Source organism: Balaenoptera acutorostrata, chromosome 20, assembly GCF_949987535.1.
Source record: "Balaenoptera acutorostrata chromosome 20, mBalAcu1.1, whole genome shotgun sequence".
Lineage (NCBI taxonomy): Eukaryota > Metazoa > Chordata > Mammalia > Artiodactyla > Balaenopteridae > Balaenoptera > Balaenoptera acutorostrata.
In genome coordinates, this window is record NC_080083.1 from 39,995,797 (window position 1) to 40,020,380 (window position 24,584).

At 40.8% G+C, this 24,584-nt stretch overlaps 2 protein-coding genes across 2 annotated transcripts in view; one reads left to right on the plus strand and one right to left on the minus strand.

The window, feature by feature from the left end:
* Positions 1-12,540, minus strand: part of LOC130705824 (RAD52 motif-containing protein 1-like) — a 40,772-nt gene extending 28,232 nt beyond the window's left edge. Inside the window, exons 1-5 of the mRNA XM_057535169.1 lie at positions 12,532-12,540; positions 12,227-12,424; positions 8,933-9,055; positions 8,389-8,557; positions 6,968-7,066 (exon numbers count right to left, since the gene is read on the minus strand). Coding sequence (XP_057391152.1) covers positions 6,968-7,066; positions 8,389-8,557; positions 8,933-9,055; positions 12,227-12,424; positions 12,532-12,540 — 598 coding nt within the window. The remainder of the gene's footprint in view (positions 1-6,967; positions 7,067-8,388; positions 8,558-8,932; positions 9,056-12,226; positions 12,425-12,531) is intronic.
* A 310-nt stretch (positions 12,541-12,850) lies between these two features.
* Positions 12,851-24,584, plus strand: part of LOC130705825 (RAD52 motif-containing protein 1-like) — a 51,102-nt gene continuing 39,368 nt past the window's right edge. The window contains exons 1-6 of the mRNA XM_057535171.1: positions 12,851-12,955; positions 13,181-13,462; positions 13,844-14,023; positions 16,777-16,899; positions 17,275-17,443; positions 18,766-18,864. Coding sequence (XP_057391154.1) covers positions 12,851-12,955; positions 13,181-13,462; positions 13,844-14,023; positions 16,777-16,899; positions 17,275-17,443; positions 18,766-18,864 — 958 coding nt within the window. The remainder of the gene's footprint in view (positions 12,956-13,180; positions 13,463-13,843; positions 14,024-16,776; positions 16,900-17,274; positions 17,444-18,765; positions 18,865-24,584) is intronic.

The following is a 24,584-nucleotide window of genomic DNA, read 5'->3' on the forward strand; positions in this document are numbered from 1 at the left end:
AAGATACATACATACATATATATATATATATATATATATATATATATATATATATATATATATATATAGCAAACAATAAACTAAACCTCAAAATACCTGGGATCATATGAAAAATTGCCAAGCCTGCAAAGAAGTAGGAAAATATGACCCATACTGAGGAGAAAAGGCAATCAATCAAAACTAACCCATAATCCATACAGATGTTAGAACTGGCAGAAAAGAACCTTTAAAAAGTTATTATACATGAAGAAAAGTTATTACAACTGTATTTCATATGTTAAAAAACCCAGAATAAACACTGAAAATGTTAAGTATAGGCATGGAAAATGTAAAACAGACCCAAATTGTGCTTCTAGAGATTAAAAACAATGTCTAAATGAAAAAGACCCTGAACGAGGTTAATGGCAGATTAGACACTGCAGAAGAAAGGGTCAGTGAACATTAAGGCATAGTAATAGAAACTATCCAAAACGAAACAAAAAGAGTCACAAAACAAAACAACAACAAAAATGAATAGGGCCTCAGTGAGTTATGCAACAACTTCAAGTGGCCTAATACATGGGTACTTAGAGTCCACGAAGGAGAGGAGAAATACAAAAATTTGAAGAAATAATAGCCAACACTTTTCCAAATTGGTAAACACTATAAACCCACAAAGTCAAGAAGATCAGTGAACTTTAAGCATAAGAAACATGGACAAAACTACACCAAGGCACAAAAAATAATCAAATTGCTCAAAACCAGCAATAAAGAGAAAAATTTAAAAGCAGCCAGAGGAAACAACTATACACTACGTACAGAGGAACAAAGATAACAATGACAGCAGAATTCTTGTTGGAAACAATGTAAAGGAGAACTCAGTGGAATAACACCTTTAAAGTAGTGCATTGAATTCTATCAAGCTAGAATTCTATACCCAGATCTGTCCAAACAAAAGCAAAATGAAGACTATCTCAGACATACAGAAGCTGAAAGAATTCATTACTAGTAGACTTTCACTATAAGAAATGGTAAAAGAAGTATTTTTAAGCAGAAGGAAAATGACACTTGTTTGGAATATGGATCTACACAAAAGATTAAGAATACTGGAATTGGGACTTCCCTGGTGGTTCAGTGGTTAAGACTCTGCCTGCCAGTGCAGGGGACACGGGTCCCATCCCTGGTCTCGGAAAGTCCCACAGGCTGTGGAGCAACTAAGTCCGTGCGCCACAACTCCTGAGCCCACGCGTCTAGAGCCCGTACTCCACAACAAGAGAAGCCACCGCAATGAGAAGCCCGTGCACCGCGATGAAGACCCAACGCAGCCAAAAAAGGGAAAAGGAAACAAAAAAATCCTGGGAATATACTTTTCAGTAAAAGAACATAGTGTATCTCAGTCCTCATGACTAAAGAGAAGAATCAAGTAGTAGTAGGTGGAAAGGTGGCTTTGATTCTCAGTTTGTGGGTTCTGAATCTGAATGAATTATTGTCCTTACCTCAATGAGACAGAGAATTGTAACCAAAATCGTCACTGCTACAGTTACAGATATTGCCAAGATGAGTTTGTTGTTACAGCCACATCCTGGAACTTCTTTTGTGAGCTAAAAAAATAAATGACAATTTTTTAAAAACAAGGAGATACAAGGGATGAAAGCTAACTCTTCTTAAACCTATTCTAAACAATAGCTAACTATTCTTAAACTACTATAGAACCCAATCCTTTCAGGCGAGTAGCTTCTATAAGAACAAGCTAAATTTAATGTTATTAATCTCATCATTAGCCTTTTCTTCTACAATTTATTTATCTACAATTTAGTTGTCTTGTGTTATGTCCTCTTCTCGTCTACCCTAGGGATAGTGGCACACTCTCTAAATGAGCCAAGTGGGAGATCACTGTCTTAGCCAGTTTCATGGCTGAAGATACGATACAGACTAGGAGCCCGTGGTATTCCTGCCTGGGCACGTTCATGGCATGTCCTAAACTGAGTAAAAGTCCAGGTCCCATGTTTCAGGGGTTCTCCTCACCTCACTTGACTCCTGCTCTTTCTGCTCACTCTGGGCTTCTGTGCTCTCACTGACAGAGCTGTCACTTCTCCACTGGTCCGTATCCCATTCCGCTTTGGACACCTTTACTTCTTGCTGCTTGCTGAGAAGCTTCATCAGGAGGCCTGTTCTAGAGATGAGGTTGGCACAGGCCAGCTGCACGTGGGTCTCCGAGCAGTCTATTTTCAGAGTCTGGATAACATGAGAAATGAGCCTTCGCATGTCCTTGTTGGGGATGAGGGACCGCAGCTGCTGCTTTAGCTGAGTTTCAACTTGATCACCCGGGGATGTGAACGCTAGGAAAGTGAAGCCTGTGGGCTTAGAGGATAATTCAGCGCCCGTGTTGTGCTACTCCCATTGTGTTTCGTTGGTGTGTTGAACAGTTGGCATACTGTTGTCTGCAGCAACAGTAGAATGTGCAGTGGAGACGTTCCTATGGGTAGTGTTTCCAGGGCCGGTTCCTCCTGGGAGAGTACAGTTTCCTGTAGAAATAATTTCTTCAGAAACATTTTGTGCTGTATTGTTTTCTGAAGTAGTGTTTTCTGTAGAAAGGTCTGAAAGAGAAAATAATTCTGGAAAAGGTTTTTCCTGAGAAGTCTCTTTTCCTGAAGATGAAACAGCCTCTCGTGGAGGTTTCTAAATAACCAAGAGATCACTGAAGAAATCAAGGAGGAAATCAAAAAATTCCTAGAGACAAATGACAATGAAAACACGACGATCCAAAACCTATGGGATGCAGCAAAAGCAGTTTTAAGACCGAAGCTTATAGCTATACAAGCCTACCTAAAGAAAGAAGAAAAATCTCAAGTAACCTTACACCTAAAGGAACTAGAGAAAGAAGGACAAACAAAACCCAAAGTTAGCAGAAGGAAAGAAATCATAAAGATCAGAGTGGAAATACATGAAATAGAAACAAAGAAAACAATAGCAAAGATCAATAAAACTAAAAGCTGGTTTTTTGAGAAGATAAACAAAATTGATAAGCCATTAGCCAGACTCATCAAGAAAAAGCGGGAGAGGACTCCAATCAATAAAAGTAGAAATGAAAAAGGAGAAGTTACCACAGACACCGCAGAAATACAAAGCATCCTAAGAGACTACTGCAAGCAACTCTATGCCAATAAAATAGACAACCTGGAAGAAATGGACAAATTCTTAGAAAGGTATAACCTTCCAAGACTGAACCAGGAAGAAACAGAAAATATGAACAGACCAATCACAAGTAATGAAATTGAAACTGTGATTAAAAATCTTCCAACAAACAAAAGTCCAGGACCAGATGGCTTCACAGGTGAACTCTATCAACCATTTAGAGAAGAGGTAACACCCATCCTTCTCAAACTCTTCCAAAAAATTGCAGACGAAGGAACACTCCCAAACTCATTCTATGAGGCCACCATCACCCTGATACCAAAACCAGACAAAGATACTACAAAAAAAGAAAATTACAGACCAATATCACTGATGAATATAGATGCAAAAATCCTCAACAAAATACTAGCAAACAGAATCCAACAACACATTAAAAGGATCATACACCACGATCAAGTGGGATTTATCCCAGGGATGCAAGGATTCTTCAATATACGCAAATCAATCAATGTGATACACCATATTAACAAATTGAAGAATAAAACACTTATGATCATCTCAATAGATGCAGAAAAAGCTTTTGACAAAGTTCAACACCCATTTATGATCAAAACTCTCCAGAAAGTGGGCATAGAGGGAACCTACCTCAACATAAAAAAGGCCATATACGACAAACCCATGGCAAACATCATTCTCAATGGTGAAAAACTGGAAGCATTTCCTCTAAGATCAGGAACGAGACAAGGATGTCCACTCTCACCACTATTATTCAACATAGTTTTGGAAGTCCTAGCCACGGCAATCACAGAAGAAACAGAAATAAAAAGAATACAAATTGGAAAAGAAGAAGTAAAACTGTCACTGTTTGCAGATGGCATGATATTATACATAGGGAATCCTAAAGATGCCACCAGAAAACTACTAGAGCTAATCAATGAATTTGGTAAAGTTGCAGGATACAAAATTAATGCACAGAAATCTCTTGCATTCCTATACACTAATGATGAACAATCTGAAAGAGAAATTATGGAAACACTCCCATTTACCATTGTAACAAAAAGAATAAAATACCTAGGAATAAACTTACCTAGGGAGACAAAAGACCTGTATGCAGAAAACTATAAGACACTGATGGAAGAAATTAAAGATGATACCAACAGATGGAGAGATATACCATGTTCTTGGATTGGAAGAATCAATATTGTGAAAATGACTATACTACCCAAAGCAATCTACAGATTCAATGCAATCCCTATCAAATTACCAATGGCATTTTTTACAGAACTAGAACAAATCATCTTAAAATTTGTATGGAGACACAAAAGACCCCTAATAGCCAAAGCAGTCTTGAGGGAAAAAAACAGAGCTGGAGGAATCAGACTCCCTGACTTCAGACTATACTACAAAGCTACAGTCATCAAGACAATATGGTACTGGCACAAAAACAGAAACATAGTTCAATGGAACAAGATAGAAAGCCCAGAGATAAACCCACGCACCTATGGTCAACTCATCTATGACAAAGGAGGCAAAGATATACAATGGAGAAAAGACAGTCTCTTCAATAAGTAGTGCTGGGAAAACTGGACAGCTACATGTAAAAGAATGAAATTAGAACACTCCCTAACACCATACACAAAAATGAACTCAAAATGGATTCAAGACCTACATGTAAGACCGGACACTGTAAAACTCTTAGAGGAAAGCATAGGAAGAACACTCTCTGACATTAAATCACAGCAAGATCTTTTTTGATCCACCTCCTAGAGTGATGGAAATAAAAACAAAAATTAACAAATGGGACCTAATGAAACTTCAAAGCTTTTGCACAGCAAAGGAAACCATCAACAAGACGAAAAGACAACCCTCAGAATGGGAGAAGATATTTGCAAACAAATCAACGGACAAAGGATTAATCTCCAAAATATATAAACAGCTCATTCAGCTCAATATTAAAGAAACAAACAACCCAATCTAAAAATGGGCAGAAGACCTAAATAGACATTTCTCCAAAGAAGACATACAGATGGCCAAGAAGCACATGAAAAGATGCTCAACATCACTAATTATTAGAGAAATGCAAATCAAAACTACAATGAGGTATCACCTCACCCCAGTTAGAATGGGCATCATCAGAAAATCTACAAACAGCAAATGCTGGAGAGGGTGTGGAGAAAGGGGAACCCTCTTGCACTGTTGTTGGGAATGTAAATTGATACAGCCACTACGGAGAACAGTATGGAGGTTCCTTAAAAAACTAAAAATAGATTTACCATATGATCCAACAATCCCACTACTGGGCGTATACCCAGAGAAAACCATAATTCAAAAAGACACATGCACCCCAATGTTCATTGCCGCACTATTTACAGTAGCCAGGACATGGAAGCAACCTAAATGCCCATCGACAGACGAATGGTTAAAGAAGATGTGGTACATATATACAATGGAATATTACTCAGCCATAAAAAGGAACGAAATTGAGTCATTTGTTGAGATGTGGATGGATCTAGAGACTGTCATACAGAGTGAAGTAAGTCAGAAAGAGAAAAACAAATATCCTATATTAAGGCATGTATGTGGAACCTAGAAAAATGGTACAGATGAGCCGGTTTGCAGGGCAGAAGTTGAGACACAGATGTAGAGAACAGACATATGGACACCAAGGGGGGAAAACTGCGGTGGGGTGGGGATGGTGGTGTGCTGAATTGGACGATTGGGATTGACATGTATACACTGATTTGTATAAAACTGATGACTAATAAGAACCTGCAGGATAAACAAACAAACAAACAAAACAACTAATACTAAACTTTCATTGGGTTATCTGTATGGAAATATGTTAATATAAATGTTTCAGACATTACGTGAAAGTTCTAAAAATCTTATATGTTCTGGTATCATGTTATAAGTCATAATTCTAGTTATTACTTGAAAATGTATATCTCAGAAAAAACTAAATTTCATTGTCAATTGCACTATTATGAACTTTCATCAAATCTTTATCCGTGGTCATTTTTAAGTCTTTTGTCAGTTACAGACAGTTCTGGGTGTACTCTGATGCTTTTGCAAATATGTTCCTATAAAAGGGTTTCATCTTCAAGGAATTCATAGAAAAGACTCTGCAAGTACAGGTTTCTGGGAACTGTACTGCTGAACTGAATGAATAAGCATTTTCAGAACTCTAATGGAAAGCTGATGAACTCATAAAAGTGCTAACAAAAGATCAAGATGAAAAAAAAAATTAATTACATGGCACTGAGTGAACCGATGAGGATGAGTATAATTTTTGTGACTTTCTGTTTGAATTAAAAAGAAAAAATTCCAAAAGGACTCAGAGGTAAAGAACATAGAAATCAATTTTCACTGCAAAGTAAAGGAGCTGTTACAGTGGAGGATTACTGGACTGAATGTCAATATTATGACATAGTATGAGTGTGTTTCGTGTTTGGTAATTGCAATCATTGTTGCTTTTGTTGTGGTCATCCATTTACAATGCTTGGTGTCAGTCTATTTATCTCTTGTAAAAATAAAATACAGTGTGTGTGTGTGTGTGTGTGTGTGCATGCGCGCGTGTGAAAAACAAAAAGAAATTCTCTAGGATAATGCTGAAAGGACAAAGAGTCATCTTAAAGCTGCTACTAGTAGCTAAGTTGTGAATACTTAAACATCAGTAAGAAAAAGTTATTATCATTATATAAGAAGTTGAGTCTGTGCCTGTGAATGATATTCAAAGAGAGAAAAGTTAAAAATAAAGTATATAAGAGCTACTTTTACTACAACTAAAGGACGTATCATAGGACATTTATTTTAATGAACTTTGAGTGAGTACTGAAAAAAAAAAAGGTCTTACCTAAAACCACAATCAGCAGTTTCCGGAATGCATCTGTCATAGCCTTGTGAATAGCAAGCTTCTGGGTTACCTTCCTTTTCATAAGGAATGACAATGACCCTAAATCCAACCAAAACAGATGAATTTAAAATGCCTATCTGAATAACTGATTTCTAGGTTATGTGTTTAAAACTAAAAATGCCTCTGTCATTCTTAGATCATTATCTTGGTGATTAAGGGCAGGCACAACACTGGGGTACAGCTGAATGTCTCTGTTGTAGGTGTACCCTGGCATGGCACAGTTTTACTGCTCAGATCTATTCTGGAAGTTCCTAAAATACTAACTAGACGGGAAATGCAAACCAAGGACGTGGCACAAATCTCATTTTACTCACAGATTTCAAATGGACAAGCTGAGGCTACACTGCTACAGACCCTGCTCTCCTGTGCATAAAGGGCTGGATTCATACAGTGAGCTAGACTTGGTGGTAGTGCAGATGATCTGGCCTCTCCTCAACCATCACCCACTCAGGTGGATGGTGGAGCCTCCTCCACTCCATTCGCTAACAGCCCTGCCTCTGACTTAAAACCCTAAGCCCAAGTGCCATGGATTCTAGGAAAAAACTCAGTACCAATCGGAATCCCCTTTCTAGGGATCTACATTTACTTTTTCCGCTCAGGCCCCTCTATAGGAGGCAAAGGACTGAACATTTACACAAGAGTTTATTTCAATCTTTAGAAAATGATTTTGTTGGGATAACAGAAGGCCAGAAGACATCTGTATTTGAAGGACTATTTTAGCACAAAACAAATTATTAACCAAAAAAAAACTAACTAATTTTCCCTCCTCCTAAGTTTCTTGGCAGGCAGTCAGTTCTAAAATTCTAAAGTTTAAGGTGCTGTCAGGTATTGCCTAAGATAAAAACCTATATTGTCTATTAGAAAATTAATTACTTTAATATTATAGTGAAATTAATTAAACAAAGAGGCCATTAGACAGAGGTAGCTCTAATGCCGCAGAGCCCTGTGTAAGCAAACCAAAACCCAGGCTTATAAATTCCTCTAGGTTACAAAATTGAAACCTAAGGGCAATCCATCACAAAGAGCCAGCTGGGCTTTAAGCTACAGCCTATCAATAATTTCTTTTCTTTGCTTCCACACTTTCTCTATATGTCTTTCCCCGAGTTCCTGTCGGTGGAGCAGTCCTAACCATTTCTTGTTTGGAGCAGTTTGATTTGAATTGATTTTTGCTCAAATAAACTCTTAAAATGTTTAAAAAAAAAAAAAAAAAACCTATATTGTCAGGCAGAAAAATTCTTCCCAGGGCTTTAGCTGCTTAGCCAAGGTGATGATGTATCGAAAAGTTGAGTTTCAGAAAGAAAGGAAAGAAGAGAAATCCCACTCCCTCACCTCCCCACACACACACATACTGGAAAACAGACCTTCCTCCAACTTCTCCAGAGGTTCCTCAGCCATGCCAACTCCAGGACTCCTGCACTCGTGGGAGGGCAACACCACCTTGAAAGCACAGAAGAACTTCAGGCTTTGCTTCTGAAGTGGTGTCACAATTTCATCATTTTCCCTTTCTTCAAGGTTAGAAAGATCCTGAAGCTGTTAGGATTTTGAATTAAAGGCTAGACTTCAAAATATTCTGGTGTTAGAGATAAAAACTAAACTCCAGCAATCCCAGGTAATAGTTTAGGTATGCTATAGCTTCAAAGTCAAGTGAGACTTGCAAATGAATGACTAAATATAGACAACACTTTTTTATTATATACCATACAAATACTGGAGAAAATTATGGACACCACCATCCAAGTCATTGAGATTATCACTAATTCTAGGTGGCAGGCCAATGCTCAGATACTTCCATGTGGAAGCCTCTCACATCTCCTCCCCATAGCCCTGCTCTATGCTTCTCTCTAAAGTCTAGGAGTTCAATGTTGAAAGGAGTCTGGTTAGTCAAAGAAAATCTACAGAGTTTACCCTGATGATCCTTTTTGACCACCCATGGAAACCAAAGTAGTAATTTGCCAATTCTTGGCATCTGGAGCTGTCCAGGGCAAGCGTATTATGTCGAACCGCCTTATGTCTGGTGCCGAGACGAACCTAAAGACATAAAAGACCTAAAAATATCACAACCCTACATAGAGACTTATTTTGAATATACCTGAGATTTATCAATACCAATTTCATAGAGTGGTTGTGAAGATTAAGTAGAACATTTTAAGCAATGAGTTCACAGTGAACCCTAAATAAATGTTATTTATTATTTTTAAGTCAGTACTTTTCTGCATCATTTCCAGGGCCCCTGATTAACCGGAAGGTTCCCTGACCTCTGGTGGTGACAGTGATGATGAAGGCAACCAAGGAAGCCCAGCAGAAGCCTATTCCGGGGCTGGGGGTAAGCAAAGGAAGTGAACTGTTTTACTCATCTCATACTGTATGAGATGAGAATATGACCTGAAGAGGAGATAAGATAGACCTGCCACTGAATTAGGACCTTAATCTGTAGCACCCCCTCCCCAAGTTACTAACCCCTGTTAGAAGAGGGAATACGTATACCTCTATAAATGTAAATAAAGCAACCAAAAGAATTAGAGGTTCATCTGCATTAACAAGCTTCTTTGAGAGTGCAAATATTTCCAGTCTTAACTCTCTAAGTAACTTACATATTACTGTGGATTTTTTACATCACTAGTTCTTTCTTAAATGTCTATTTCCATTTTGAACAGGGTGTAGTATAGAAATATAGTCATAAAAATTCAAATAATACAAATAAAGTCAAAGCATTGTTAATTCTTTATTGATGTGTTTGTGCATCTTCCTCCGTCACTAGTTTATGAGCTCCTTAAGTGCTTGAAGGAACCATATATTATTCTTTCCTTGTTACCAGAAACAAGCATAGATCTTGCCATATAATAGAGGAGTGATGGTCTGTTGACTGAGTGAATGAATGAGTACGTAAGAAAATGAAATTACTTTCTCCAACTGAAGCTGCCTGCTGGAAAGGAGAAATGAAGACTAATTTTTAAATGTTGAGTGTCGCAACATTTAAAACAGGGAGGCTAGGCCCTGTACGGTGAATCATAATGGAGCTGTCCTGGACAATTAGGAAGCTTCAGAAGGGCTCTGAGCCCCTGGGTAGTAGAGACAGTTGACATCTGGGATAACCTGGCCACAGTTCTTGCTGGCAAACATTTCCCTTCGTGCTACTGAGAAAAACTCAGATACATTAAGCCTTTCCTTCATTTTATTTGAAGATGTTACTCTCTTGTCTGTATTTATAAAAAACACAGGGGAAAAAAGATAAGAAATATGTACACCTGCTAATGAATAAAAGAAGACATAATTGGAACTTCCCTGCTGGTGCAGTGGTTAAGACTCCGTGCTCCCAATGCAGGGGGCCCGGGTTCGATCCCTGGTCAGGGAACTAGGTCTCACGTGCATGCTGCAACTAAGAGTTTGCACGCCACAGTTAAGGAGCCTGCGAGCCACAACTAAAGGAGCCTGCCTGCTGCAACTGGGGAGCCCACGTGCCACAACTGGGGAGCCCGTGAGCCGCAACTAAGGAGCCCGCCTGCTGCAACTAAGACCCGGTGCAACCAAATAAATAAATAAATAAAATTTAAAGAGAACGCATAATTAAAGTAGGTAACAATTTCGGGGGTGTGGGTAGTAAACTAAGGCTCTGCATTAAATAAAGAAATCTAATAGAATGCCCTTTCCTCTCAACTCTATAGTGACTTGCAGAACATTTTCTTCATTACTCTATCAGTGACGGGCTTTATGCTGTGAAAATCTCAGAACCTAAGCTTATGGAATGGTCTTAATGTCCAATATAAGAAAAGAACTCATTACTCACAACTGATACCAAGTAACTGTCTCATAACCTTTCCAGGACCATCCGTAATATCTGAGTGGTTATGTGAAATGGTCGCAGGGTCCGCAAATTAAAGAATGTCTGACATGAAATCATTTCAATCCCAGGGAGTACAGCCAGGATTGAAGAGGGTGTTACACAGGGTACAGAAGTGGGAGGTAGCGCACCTGGAGTCACATCTGAGGAGAGTTCTCAGATTCAATAAAGGTGAAATCAGTGAGTAAAGAAATATGGGTGAGAATAGGCAGGAAGATCAGTGGGAAGTAGCCAGAGCAAGAAGCCAATCAGAGAAGACACACAATTCTAAAGTGAAAGGTCTGCGAAATCGAAGCCTCACTCACTTATTCAGAGGAATTGAAAAGGTCCTTGAAAAAGGAATGGTGGCTGAATGGAGGCACATAATGAAATGTTAATTCTGGGGAAGTAAAATTGGATGGCATGTTAATATGGAATAAGGTTTCTACAATGCATTAAAGAATATTTTAACCATTTTCCGGAATCTGAAGGGAGTTCTGAATAGGCAGTTTCAGAGTGCTGATGATGACGAAGCCTCCTTGATGTTACATCTGACAAAAGTTTGTCAAGCTCGGGACTTCCCTGGTGGCACAGTGGTTAAGACTCCGCCTGCCAATGCAGGGGACACGGGTTCGATCCCTGGTCCGGGAAGATCCCACATGCCGCAGAGCAACTAAGCCCGTGTGCCACAACTACTGAGCCTGTGCTCTAGAGCCCGTGAGCCACAACTACTGAAGCCCGCGTGCCTAGAACCCGTGCTCCGCAACAAGAGAAGCCATCGCGATGAGAAGCCCACGCACCGCAACGAAGAGCAACCCTCGCTCGCCGCAACTAGACAAAGCCGGCGCGCAGCAACAAGACCCAACGCATACAAAAATTAATTAATTAATTAATTAATTTAAAAAACAATTTGTCAACCTCACAGATTTAAAATCCACATAAAAGTAAATATAAGGAAGACTCTTGTGAAGATTTCTTAAATTAAGGGGCAGCATAAAATGACATGGTGTTTACATCAGTTAAGTATGGGTTTGGCCTCTAGTTTCCACATTTACTGTCATGGACATTAAGTAAGTCACTTAACCATCCTGAGTTCGAGTTTCTTCATCTAAAAAAAATAAAGAAGGAACTGGGGGATCAGTGGAGCAGTGCATCTGAGAGCATTCTGTCCACCACAGTGCTGTACAAACGCTGGCCTTCCCCCGCCCCCCTCCCCGCCACCGCGGGATCTTAGTTCCCGGACCAGGGATTGAACCCAGGCCCTCAGCAGTGAAAGTGCAGAGTCCTAACCACTAGATCCCCCGGGGAATTCCCGATGGCCTATTAGTTTTAAATTCAGCACTTCATCCCAGTAGAGCGAGGAATTCCACAGTTGGACCCACCTGCACTGGAGATGCCTGAAAAAGCTGCTTCTGGTCGCATGCCTTTTGGGCTCTGTGGGCATCCCTTGCTGAATAAACTTTGATGATGGCATAGAACCCAGGACCGGCCACTGATGCGTTTGGGAAGACTCGGACCGAATACAGAAGGCCAAACTGGGAGAAGACTGTGAACAGAGAATGCTGTAGGGTGGTCCTATGCTAAGTAAGTGCAGGCAATTTCACGCCCAGGAAGCCAAACCGCCCGTTCCCTTCTATTCCCCCAGCCCTTCGCCGCAGGCAACTGTGGTGAGCCTGCAACTCCAAACACTTCTCATTTCAGGAACAGGTTTCCCTCTGAAATCCTAAGCTTCGAGAAGCATAAGGAGGCAATGCCATCTGCTGGGAACTAGCTTTCAAAAATCTGTGGGGGCGAGCTGACTGCTCAGGTCGGCTCTAGAACTAAGATTCCTCTCAGCGGAGAGCACAGGCAGATGAGGTGCTGAAGCAGTACCCCGGGGCGCCCAGTTACTGGGGCGCGGGGTGGCTTCCTCCAGCCCTCCCTCCGCCCCGGCTCGGCTCACTTACAAGGCCTCGGCCGTGGGTCCACAGCTCAGCTCCCACAACAACAAGGTTTTGTCACCCACGATGGGAACCGCAAAAGTTACCAACGGCACCATCCGACCGTTACCGCTCGTGCGCGGTACGGTGCGCAAGCGGACGGCGCCTGCGCCCGCGCGCCTGCGCACGAGTGTGTGCGAACACGCGCCTGCGCACAGGTGTCGGCGCACTCTTGCCTCGCTCCGCGTCTGCGCACGCGCTCCTGAGCAACGCATCTGCGCACGCGCGCCTCGCACCGCGTCTGCGCACGCGCGCCTGCGCACTACGTCTGCGCTGGCGCGCGTGCGGAGACGCGGTGCGTAGGCGCGCGTAGGCTGACAGGGTTCATAGACGCCATACACAGACGCTCGTTCGCAGACGCGCGAGTGCAGACGTCCGTGCGCAGGCGCGCGGGCGCAGACGCCCGTTCGCTATCGCGCGGGCGCATATGTCCCTGCGCAGGCGTGCGACCGCGCACGCGTTGCGCAGACGCCCGTCCGCAGGCGCGCGTGCGCAGGCGCAGTCCGCTTGCGCACCGAGTCGCGCACGAGCGGTAACGGTCGGACGGTGCCGTTGGTAACTTTTGTGGTTCCCATCGTGGGTGACAAAACCTTGCTGGTGTGGGAGCTGAGCTCTGGACCCACGGCCAAGGCCTTGCAAGTGAGCCGAGCCGGGGCAGAGGGAGGGCTGGAGGAAGCCACCTCGCGCCCCAGTAACTGGGCGCCCCCGGGGTACTGCTTCAGCACCTCATCTGCCTGTGGGCTGCGCTGAGAGGAATCTTAGTTCTAGAGCCGACCTGAGCAGTCAGCTCGCCCCCATAGATTTTTGAGAGCTAGTTCCCAGCAGATGGCATTGCCTCCTCATGCTTCTCGAAGCTTAGGATTTCAGAGGGAAAGCTGTTCCTGAAATGAGAAGTGTTTGGAGTTGCAGGCTCACCACAGTTGCCTGCGGCGAAGGGCTGGGGGAATAGAAGGGAACGGGCGGTTTGGCTTCCTGGGCGTGAAATTGCCTGCACTTACTTAGCATGGGACCACCCTACAGCATTCTCTGTTCACAGTCTTCTCCCAGTTTGGCCTTCTGTATTCGGTCCGAGTCTTCCCAAACGCATCAGTGGCCGGTCCTGTGTTCTATGCCATCATCAAAGTTTATTCAGAAAGGGATCCCCACAGAGCCCAAAAGGCATGCGACCAGGAGCAGCTTTTTCAGGCATCTCCAGTGAAGGTGGGTCCAAATGTGGAATTCCTCACTCTACTGGGATGAAGTGCTGAATTTAAAACTAATAGGCCATCGGGAATTCCCTGGGGAGTCCAGTGGTTAGGACTCTGCACTTTCACTGCTGAGCGCCCAGGTTCAATCCCTGGTCTGGGAAGTAAGATCCCGGGGGGTGGGGGCAGGGAAGGCCAGCGTTTGTACAGCACTGTGGTGTACAGAATGCTCTCAGATGCACTGCTCCACTGATCCCCCAGTTCCCCAGTTCTTTCTTTTTTTTTTTTAGATGAAGAAACTCGAACTCAGGATGGTTAAGTGACTTACTTAAGGTTGATGACAGTAAATGTGGAAACTAGAGGCCAAACCCACACTTAACTGATGTTAAACACCATGTCATTTTATGCTGCCCCTTAATTTAAGAAATCTTCACAAGAGTCTTCCTTATATTTACTTTTATGTGGATTTTAAATCTGTGAGGTTGACAAATTGTTTTTTGAATTAATTAATTAATTTTTGGTTGCGTTGGGTCTTGTTGCTGCGCGCCGGGTTTGTCTAGTTGCGGCGAGCGGGGTTTGCTCTTCGTTGCGGTGCGTGGGCTTCTCATCGCGATGGCTTCTCTTGTTGCGGAGCACGGGTTCTAGGCACGCGGGCTCTAGAGCACAGGCTCAGTAGTTGTGGCACACGGGCTTAGTTGCTCTGCGGCATGTGGGATCTTCCCGTACCAGGGATCGAACCCGTGTCCCCTGCATTGGCAGGCGGACTCTTAACCACTGTGCCACCCGGGAACTCCCGAGCTTGACAAACTTTTGTCAGATGTAACATAAAGGAGGCTTCATCATCATCATCACTCTGAAACTGCCTATTCAGAACTCCCTTCAGATTCCAGAAAATGGTTAAAATATTCTTTAATGCATTGTAGAAACCTTATTCCATATTAACATGCCATCCAATTTTACTTCCCATTTTACATAACCACTCAGATATTACGCATGATTCTGGAAAGATTATGAGACAGTTACTTGGTATCAGTTGTGAGTAATGAGTTCTTTTCTTACACTGGACATTAAGACCATTCCATAAGCTTAGGTTCTGAGATTTTCACAGCATAAAGCCCGTCACTGATAGAGTAATGAAGAAAATGTTCTACAAGTCACTATAGAGTTGAGAGGAAAGGGCATTCGTATTAGATTTCTTTATTTAATGCAGAGCCTTAGTTTACTACCCACACCCCCGAAATTGTTACCTACTTTAATTATGCGTTCTTTTTAAATTTTATTTATTTATTTATTTGGTTGCACCGGGTCTTAGTTGCAGCAGGCGGGCTCCTTAGTTGCGGCAGGTGGGATCCCCAGTTGCAGGAGGCAGGCTCCTTTAGTTGTGGCTCACAGGCTCCTTAACTGTGGCATGCAAACTCTTAGTTGCAGCATGCACGTGAGACCTAGGTCCCTGACCAGGGATTGAACCCGGGTCCCCTGCATTGGGAGCACAGAGTCTTAACCACTGTACCAGCAGGGAAGTTCCAATTAGGTCTTCTTTTATTCATTGGCAGGTGTACATACTTCTTATCTTTTGTCCCCTGTATTTTTATAAATACAGACAAGAGAATAACATCTTCAAATGAAATGAAGGAAAGGCCTAATGTATCTGAGTTTTTCTCAGTAGCACGAAGGGAAATGTTTGCCAGCAAGAACTGTGGCAAGGTTATCCCAGAAGTCAACTGTCTCTACTACCCAGGGGCTCAGAGCCCTTCTGAAGCTTCCTAATTGTCCAGGACAGCTCCATTATGACTCACCGTACAGGGCCTAGCCTCCCTGTTTTAAATGTTGCGACACTCAACATTTAAAAATTAGTCTTCATTTCTCCTTCCCAGCAGGCAGCTTCAGTTGGAGAAAGTAATTTCATTTTCTTATGTACTCATTCATTCACTCAGTCAACAGACCATCACTCCTCTATTATATGCCAAGATCTATGCTTGTTTCTGGTAACAAGGAAAGAATAATATACGGTTCCTTCAAGCACTTAAGGAGCTCATAAACTAGTGACAGAGGAAGATGTGCAAACACATCAAAAAAGAATTAACAATGCTTTGACTTTATTTGTATTATTTGAATTTTTATGACTATATTTCTATACTACACCCTGTTCGAAATGGAAATAGACATTTAAGAAAGAACTAGTGATGTAAAAAATCCACAGTAATATGTAAGTTACTTAGAGAGTTAAGACTGGAAATATTTGCACTCTCAAAGAAGCTTGTTAATGCAGATGAACCTCTAATTCTTTTGGTTGCTTTATTTACATTTATAGAGGTATACGTATTCCCTCTTCTAACAGGGGTTAGTAACTTGGGGAGGGGGTGCTACAGATTAAGGTCCTAATTCAGTGGCAGGTCTATCTTATCTCCTCTTCAGGTCATATTCTCATCTCATACAGTATGAGATGAGTAAAACAGTTCACTTCCTTTGCTTACCCCCAGCCCCGGAATAGGCTTCTGCTGGGCTTCCTTGGTTGCTTTCATCATCACTGTCACCACCAGAGGTCAGGGAACCTTCCGGTTAATCAGGGGCCCTGGAAATGATGCAGAAAAGTACTGACTTAAAAATAATAAATAACATTTATTTAGGGTTCACTGTGAACTCATTGCTTAAAATGTTCTACTTAATCTTCACAACCACTCTATGAAATTGGTATTGATAAATCTCAGGTATATTCAAAATAAGTCTCTATGTAGGGTTGTGATATTTTTAGGTCTTTTATGTCTTTAGGTTCGTCTCGGCACCAGACATAAGGCGGTTCGACATAATACGCTTGCCCTGGACAGCTCCAGATGCCAAGAATTGGCAAATTACTACTTTGGTTTCCATGGGTGGTCAAAAAGGATCATCAGGGTAAACTCTGTAGATTTTCTTTGACTAACCAGACTCCTTTCAACATTGAACTCCTAGACTTTAGAGAGAAGCATAGAGCAGGGCTATGGGGAGGAGATGTGAGAGGCTTCCACATGGAAGTATCTGAGCATTGGCCTGCCACCTAGAATTAGTGATAATCTCAATGACTTGGATGGTGGTGTCCATAATTTTCTCCAGTATTTGTATGGTATATAATAAAAAAGTGTTGTCTATATTTAGTCATTCATTTGCAAGTCTCACTTGACTTTGAAGCTATAGCATACCTAAACTATTACCTGGGATTGCTGGAGTTTAGTTTTTATCTCTAACACCAGAATATTTTGAAGTCTAGCCTTTAATTCAAAATCCTAACAGCTTCAGGATCTTTCTAACCTTGAAGAAAGGGAAAATGATGAAATTGTGACACCACTTCAGAAGCAAAGCCTGAAGTTCTTCTGTGCTTTCAAGGTGGTGTTGCCCTCCCACGAGTGCAGGAGTCCTGGAGTTGGCATGGCTGAGGAACCTCTGGAGAAGTTGGAGGAAGGTCTGTTTTCCAGTATGTGTGTGTGTGGGGAGGTGAGGGAGTGGGATTTCTCTTCTTTCCTTTCTTTCTGAAACTCAACTTTTCGATACATCATCACCTTGGCTAAGCAGCTAAAGCCCTGGGAAGAATTTTTCTGCCTGACAATATAGGTTTTTTTTTTTTTTTTTTAAACATTTTAAGAGTTTATTTGAGCAAAAATCAATTCAAATCAAACTGCTCCAAACAAGAAATGGTTAGGACTGCTCCACCGACAGGAACTCGGGGAAAGACATATAGAGAAAGTGTGGAAGCAAAGAAAAGAAATTATTGATAGGCTGTAGCTTAAAGCCCAGCTGGCTCTTTGTGATGGATTGCCCTTAGGTTTCAATTTTGTAACCTAGAGGAATTTATAAGCCTGGGTTTTGGTTTGCTTACACAGGGCTCTGCGGCATTAGAGCTACCTCTGTCTAATGGCCTCTTTGTTTAATTAATTTCACTATAATATTAAAGTAATTAATTTTCTAATAGACAATATAGGTTTTTATCTTAGGCAATACCTGACAGCACCTTAAACTTTAGAATTTTAGAACTGACTGCCTGCCAAGAAGCTTAGGAGGAGGGAAAATTAGTTAGTTTTTTTTTGGTTAATAATTTGTTTTGTGCTAAAATAGTCCTTCAAATACAGATGTCTTCTGGCCTTCTGTTATCCCAACAAAATCATTTTCTAAAGATTGAAATAAACTCTTGTGTAAATGTTCAGTCCTTTGCCTCCTATAGAGGGGCCTGAGCGGAAAAAGTAAATGTAGATCCCTAGAAAGGGGATTCCGATTGGTACTGAGTTTTTTCCTAGAATCCATGGCACTTGGGCTTAGGGTTTTAAGTCAGAGGCAGGGCTGTTAGCGAATGGAGTGGAGGAGGCTCCACCATCCACCTGAGTGGGTGATGGTTGAGGAGAGGCCAGATCATCTGCACTACCACCAAGTCTAGCTCACTGTATGAATCCAGCCCTTTATGCACAGGAGAGCAGGGTCTGTAGCAGTGTAGCCTCAGCTTGTCCATTTGAAATCTGTGAGTAAAATGAGATTTGTGCCACGTCCTTGGTTTGCATTTCCCGTCTAGTTAGTATTTTAGGAACTTCCAGAATAGATCTGAGCAGTAAAACTGTGCCATGCCAGGGTACACCTACAACAGAGACATTCAGCTGTACCCCAGTGTTGTGCCTGCCCTTAATCACCAAGATAATGATCTAAGAATGACAGAGGCATTTTTAGTTTTAAACACATAACCTAGAAATCAGTTATTCAGATAGGCATTTTAAATTCATCTGTTTTGGTTGGATTTAGGGTCATTGTCATTCCTTATGAAAAGGAAGGTAACCCAGAAGCTTGCTATTCACAAGGCTATGACAGATGCATTCCGGAAACTGCTGATTGTGGTTTTAGGTAAGACCTTTTTTTTTTTCAGTACTCACTCAAAGTTCATTAAAATAAATGTCCTATGATACGTCCTTTAGTTGTAGTAAAAGTAGCTCTTATATACTTTATTTTTAACTTTTCTCTCTTTGAATATCATTCACAGGCACAGACTCAACTTCTTATATAATGATAATAACTTTTTCTTACTGATGTTTAAGTATTCACAACTTAGCTACTAGTAGCAGCTTTAAGATGACTCTTTGTCCTTTCAGCATTATCCTAGAGAATTTCTTTTTGTTTTTCACACGCGCGCATGCACACACACACACACACACACACACTGTATTTTATTTTTACAAGAGATAAATAGACTGACACCAAGCATTGTAAATGGATGACCACAACAAAAGCAACAATGATTGCAATTACCAAACACGAAACACACTCATACTATGTCATAATATTGACATTCAGTCCAGTAATCCTCCACTGTAACAGCTCCTTTACTTTGCAGTGAAAATTGATTTCTATGTTCTTTACCTCTGAGTCCTTTTGGAATTTTTTCTTTTTAATTCAAACAGAAAGTCACAAAAATTATACTCATCCTCATCGGTTCACTCAGTGCCATGTAATTAATTTTTTTTTTCATCTTGATCTTTTGTTAGCACTTTTATGAGTTCATCAGCTTTCCATTAGAGTTCTGAAAATGCTTATTCATTCAGTTCAGCAGTACAGTTCCCAGAAACCTGTACTTGCAGAGTCTTTTCTATGAATTCCTTGAAGATGAAACCCTTTTATAGGAACATATTTGCAAAAGCATCAGAGTACACCCAGAACTGTCTGTAACTGACAAAAGACTTAAAAATGACCACGGATAAAGATTTGATGAAAGTTCATAATAGTGCAATTGACAATGAAATTTAGTTTTTTCTGAGATATACATTTTCAAGTAATAACTAGAATTATGACTTATAACATGATACCAGAACATATAAGATTTTTAGAACTTTCACGTAATGTCTGAAACATTTATATTAACATATTTCCATACAGATAACCCAATGAAAGTTTAGTATTAGTTGTTTTGTTTGTTTGTTTGTTTATCCTGCAGGTTCTTATTAGTCATCAGTTTTATACAAATCAGTGTATACATGTCAATCCCAATCGTCCAATTCAGCACACCACCATCCCCACCCCACCGCAGTTTTCCCCCCTTGGTGTCCATATGTCTGTTCTCTACATCTGTGTCTCAACTTCTGCCCTGCAAACCGGCTCATCTGTACCATTTTTCTAGGTTCCACATACATGCCTTAATATAGGATATTTGTTTTTCTCTTTCTGACTTACTTCACTCTGTATGACAGTCTCTAGATCCATCCACATCTCAACAAATGACTCAATTTCGTTCCTTTTTATGGCTGAGTAATATTCCATTGTATATATGTACCACATCTTCTTTAACCATTCGTCTGTCGATGGGCATTTAGGTTGCTTCCATGTCCTGGCTACTGTAAATAGTGCGGCAATGAACATTGGGGTGCATGTGTCTTTTTGAATTATGGTTTTCTCTGGGTATACGCCCAGTAGTGGGATTGTTGGATCATATGGTAAATCTATTTTTAGTTTTTTAAGGAACCTCCATACTGTTCTCCGTAGTGGCTGTATCAATTTACATTCCCAACAACAGTGCAAGAGGGTTCCCCTTTCTCCACACCCTCTCCAGCATTTGCTGTTTGTAGATTTTCTGATGATGCCCATTCTAACTGGGGTGAGGTGATACCTCATTGTAGTTTTGATTTGCATTTCTCTAATAATTAGTGATGTTGAGCATCTTTTCATGTGCTTCTTGGCCATCTGTATGTCTTCTTTGGAGAAATGTCTATTTAGGTCTTCTGCCCATTTTTAGATTGGGTTGTTTGTTTCTTTAATATTGAGCTGAATGAGCTGTTTATATATTTTGGAGATTAATCCTTTGTCCGTTGATTTGTTTGCAAATATCTTCTCCCATTCTGAGGGTTGTCTTTTCGTCTTGTTGATGGTTTCCTTTGCTGTGCAAAAGCTTTGAAGTTTCATTAGGTCCCATTTGTTAATTTTTGTTTTTATTTCCATCACTCTAGGAGGTGGATCAAAAAAGATCTTGCTGTGATTTAATGTCAGAGAGTGTTCTTCCTATGCTTTCCTCTAAGAGTTTTACAGTGTCCGGTCTTACATGTAGGTCTTGAATCCATTTTGAGTTCATTTTTGTGTATGGTGTTAGGGAGTGTTCTAATTTCATTCTTTTACATGTAGCTGTCCAGTTTTCCCAGCACTACTTATTGAAGAGACTGTCTTTTCTCCATTGTATATCTTTGCCTCCTTTGTCATAGATGAGTTGACCATAGGTGCGTGGGTTTATCTCTGGGCTTTCTATCTTGTTCCATTGAACTATGTTTCTGTTTTTGTGCCAGTACCATATTGTCTTGATGACTGTAGCTTTGTAGTATAGTCTGAAGTCAGGGAGTCTGATTCCTCCAGCTCTGTTTTTTTCCCTCAAGACTGCTTTGGCTATTAGGGGTCTTTTGTGTCTCCATACAAATTTTAAGATGATTTGTTCTAGTTCTGTAAAAAATGCCATTGGTAATTTGATAGGGATTGCATTGAATCTGTAGATTGCTTTGGGTAGTATAGTCATTTTCACAATATTGATTCTTCCAATCCAAGAACATGGTATATCTCTCCATCTGTTGGTATCATCTTTAATTTCTTCCATCAGTGTCTTATAGTTTTCTGCATACAGGTCTTTTGTCTCCCTAGGTAAGTTTATTCCTAGGTATTTTATTCTTTTTGTTACAATGGTAAATGGGAGTGTTTCCATAATTTCTCTTTCAGATTGTTCATCATTAGTGTATAGGAATGCAAGAGATTTCTGTGCATTAATTTTGTATCCTGCAACTTTACCAAATTCATTGATTAGCTCTAGTAGTTTTCTGGTGGCATCTTTAGGATTCCCTATGTATAATATCATGCCATCTGCAAACAGTGACAGTTTTACTTCTTCTTTTCCAATTTGTATTCTTTTTATTTCTGTTTCTTCTGTGATTGCCGTGGCTAGGACTTCCAAAACTATGTTGAATAATAGTGGTGAGAGTGGACATCCTTGTCTCGTTCCTGATCTTAGAGGAAATGCTTCCAGTTTTTCACCATTGAGAATGATGTTTGCCATGGGTTTGTCGTATATGGCCTTTTTTATGTTGAGGTAGGTTCCCTCTATGCCCACTTTCTGGAGAGTTTTGATCATAAATGGGTGTTGAACTTTGTCAAAAGCTTTTTCTGCATCTATTGAGATGATCATAAGTGTTTTATTCTTCAATTTGTTAATATGGTGTATCACATTGATTGATTTGCGTATATTGAAGAATCCTTGCATCCCTGGGATAAATCCCACTTGATCGTGGTGTATGATCCTTTTAATGTGTTGTTGGATTCTGTTTGCTAGTATTTTGTTGAGGATTTTTGCATCTATATTCATCAGTGATATTGGTCTGTAATTTTCTTTTTTTGTAGTATCTTTGTCTGGTTTTGGTATCAGGGTGATGGTGGCCTCATAGAATGAGTTTGGGAGTGTTCCTTCGTCTGCAATTTTTTGGAAGAGTTTGAGAAGGATGGGTGTTACCTCTTCTCTAAATGGTTGATAGAGTTCACCTGTGAAGCCATCTGGTCCTGGACTTTTGTTTGTTGGAAGATTTTTAATCACAGTTTCAATTTCATTACTTGTGATTGGTCTGTTCATATTTTCTGTTTCTTCCTGGTTCAGTCTTGGAAGGTTATACCTTTCTAAGAATTTGTCCATTTCTTCCAGGTTGTCTATTTTATTGGCATAGAGTTGCTTGCAGTAGTCTCTTAGGATGCTTTGTATTTCTGCGGTGTCTGTGGTAACTTCTCCTTTTTCATTTCTACTTTTATTGATTGGAGTCCTCTCCCGCTTTTTCTTGATGAGTCTGGCTAATGGCTTATCAATTTTGTTTATCTTCTCAAAAAACCAGCTTTTAGTTTTATTGATCTTTGCTATTGTTTTCTTTGTTTCTATTTCATGTATTTCCACTCTGATCTTTATGATTTCTTTCCTTCTGCTAACTTTGGGTTTTGTTTGTCCTTCTTTCTCTAGTTCCTTTAGGTGTAAGGTTACTTGAGATTTTTCTTCTTTCTTTAGGTAGGCTTGTATAGCTATAAGCTTCGGTCTTAAAACTGCTTTTGCTGCATCCCATAGGTTTTGGATCGTCGTGTTTTCATTGTCATTTGTCTCTAGGAATTTTTTGATTTCCTCCTTGATTTCTTCAGTGATCTCTTGGTTATTTAGAAACCTCCACGAGAGGCTGTTTCATCTTCAGGAAAAGAGACTTCTCAGGAAAAACCTTTTCCAGAATTATTTTCTCTTTCAGACCTTTCTACAGAAAACACTACTTCAGAAAACAATACAGCACAAAATGTTTCTGAAGAAATTATTTCTACAGGAAACTGTACTCTCCCAGGAGGAACCGGCCCTGGAAACACTACCCATAGGAACGTCTCCACTGCACATTCTACTGTTGCTGCAGACAACAGTATGCCAACTGTTCAACACACCAACGAAACACAATGGGAGTAGCACAACACGGGCGCTGAATTATCCTCTAAGCCCACAGGCTTCACTTTCCTAGCGTTCACATCCCCGGGTGATCAAGTTGAAACTCAGCTAAAGCAGCAGCTGCGGTCCCTCATCCCCAACAAGGACATGCGAAGGCTCATTTCTCATGTTATCCAGACTCTGAAAATAGACTGCTCGGAGACCCACGTGCAGCTGGCCTGTGCCAACCTCATCTCTAGAACAGGCCTCCTGATGAAGCTTCTCAGCAAGCAGCAAGAAGTAAAGGTGTCCAAAGCGGAATGGGATACGGACCAGTGGAGAAGTGACAGCTCTGTCAGTGAGAGCACAGAAGCCCAGAGTGAGCAGAAAGAGCAGGAGTCAAGTGAGGTGAGGAGAACCCCTGAAACATGGGACCTGGACTTTTACTCAGTTTAGGACATGCCATGAACGTGCCCAGGCAGGAATACCACGGGCTCCTAGTCTGTATCGTATCTTCAGCCATGAAACTGGCTAAGACAGTGATCTCCCACTTGGCTCATTTAGAGAGTGTGCCACTATCCCTAGGGTAGACGAGAAGAGGACATAACACAAGACAACTAAATTGTAGATAAATAAATTGTAGAAGAAAAGGCTAATGATGAGATTAATAACATTAAATTTAGCTTGTTCTTATAGAAGCTACTCGCCTGAAAGGATTGGGTTCTATAGTAGTTTAAGAATAGTTAGCTATTGTTTAGAATAGGTTTAAGAAGAGTTAGCTTTCATCCCTTGTATCTCCTTGTTTTTAAAAAATTGTCATTTATTTTTTTAGCTCACAAAAGAAGTTCCAGGATGTGGCTGTAACAACAAACTCATCTTGGCAATATCTGTAACTGTAGCAGTGACGATTTTGGTTACAATTCTCTGTCTCATTGAGGTAAGGACAATAATTCATTCAGATTCAGAACCCACAAACTGAGAATCAAAGCCACCTTTCCACCTACTACTACTTGATTCTTCTCTTTAGTCATGAGGACTGAGATACACTATGTTCTTTTACTGAAAAGTATATTCCCAGGATTTTTTTGTTTCCTTTTCCCTTTTTTGGCTGCGTTGGGTCTTCATCGCGGTGCACGGGCTTCTCATTGCGGTGGCTTCTCTTGTT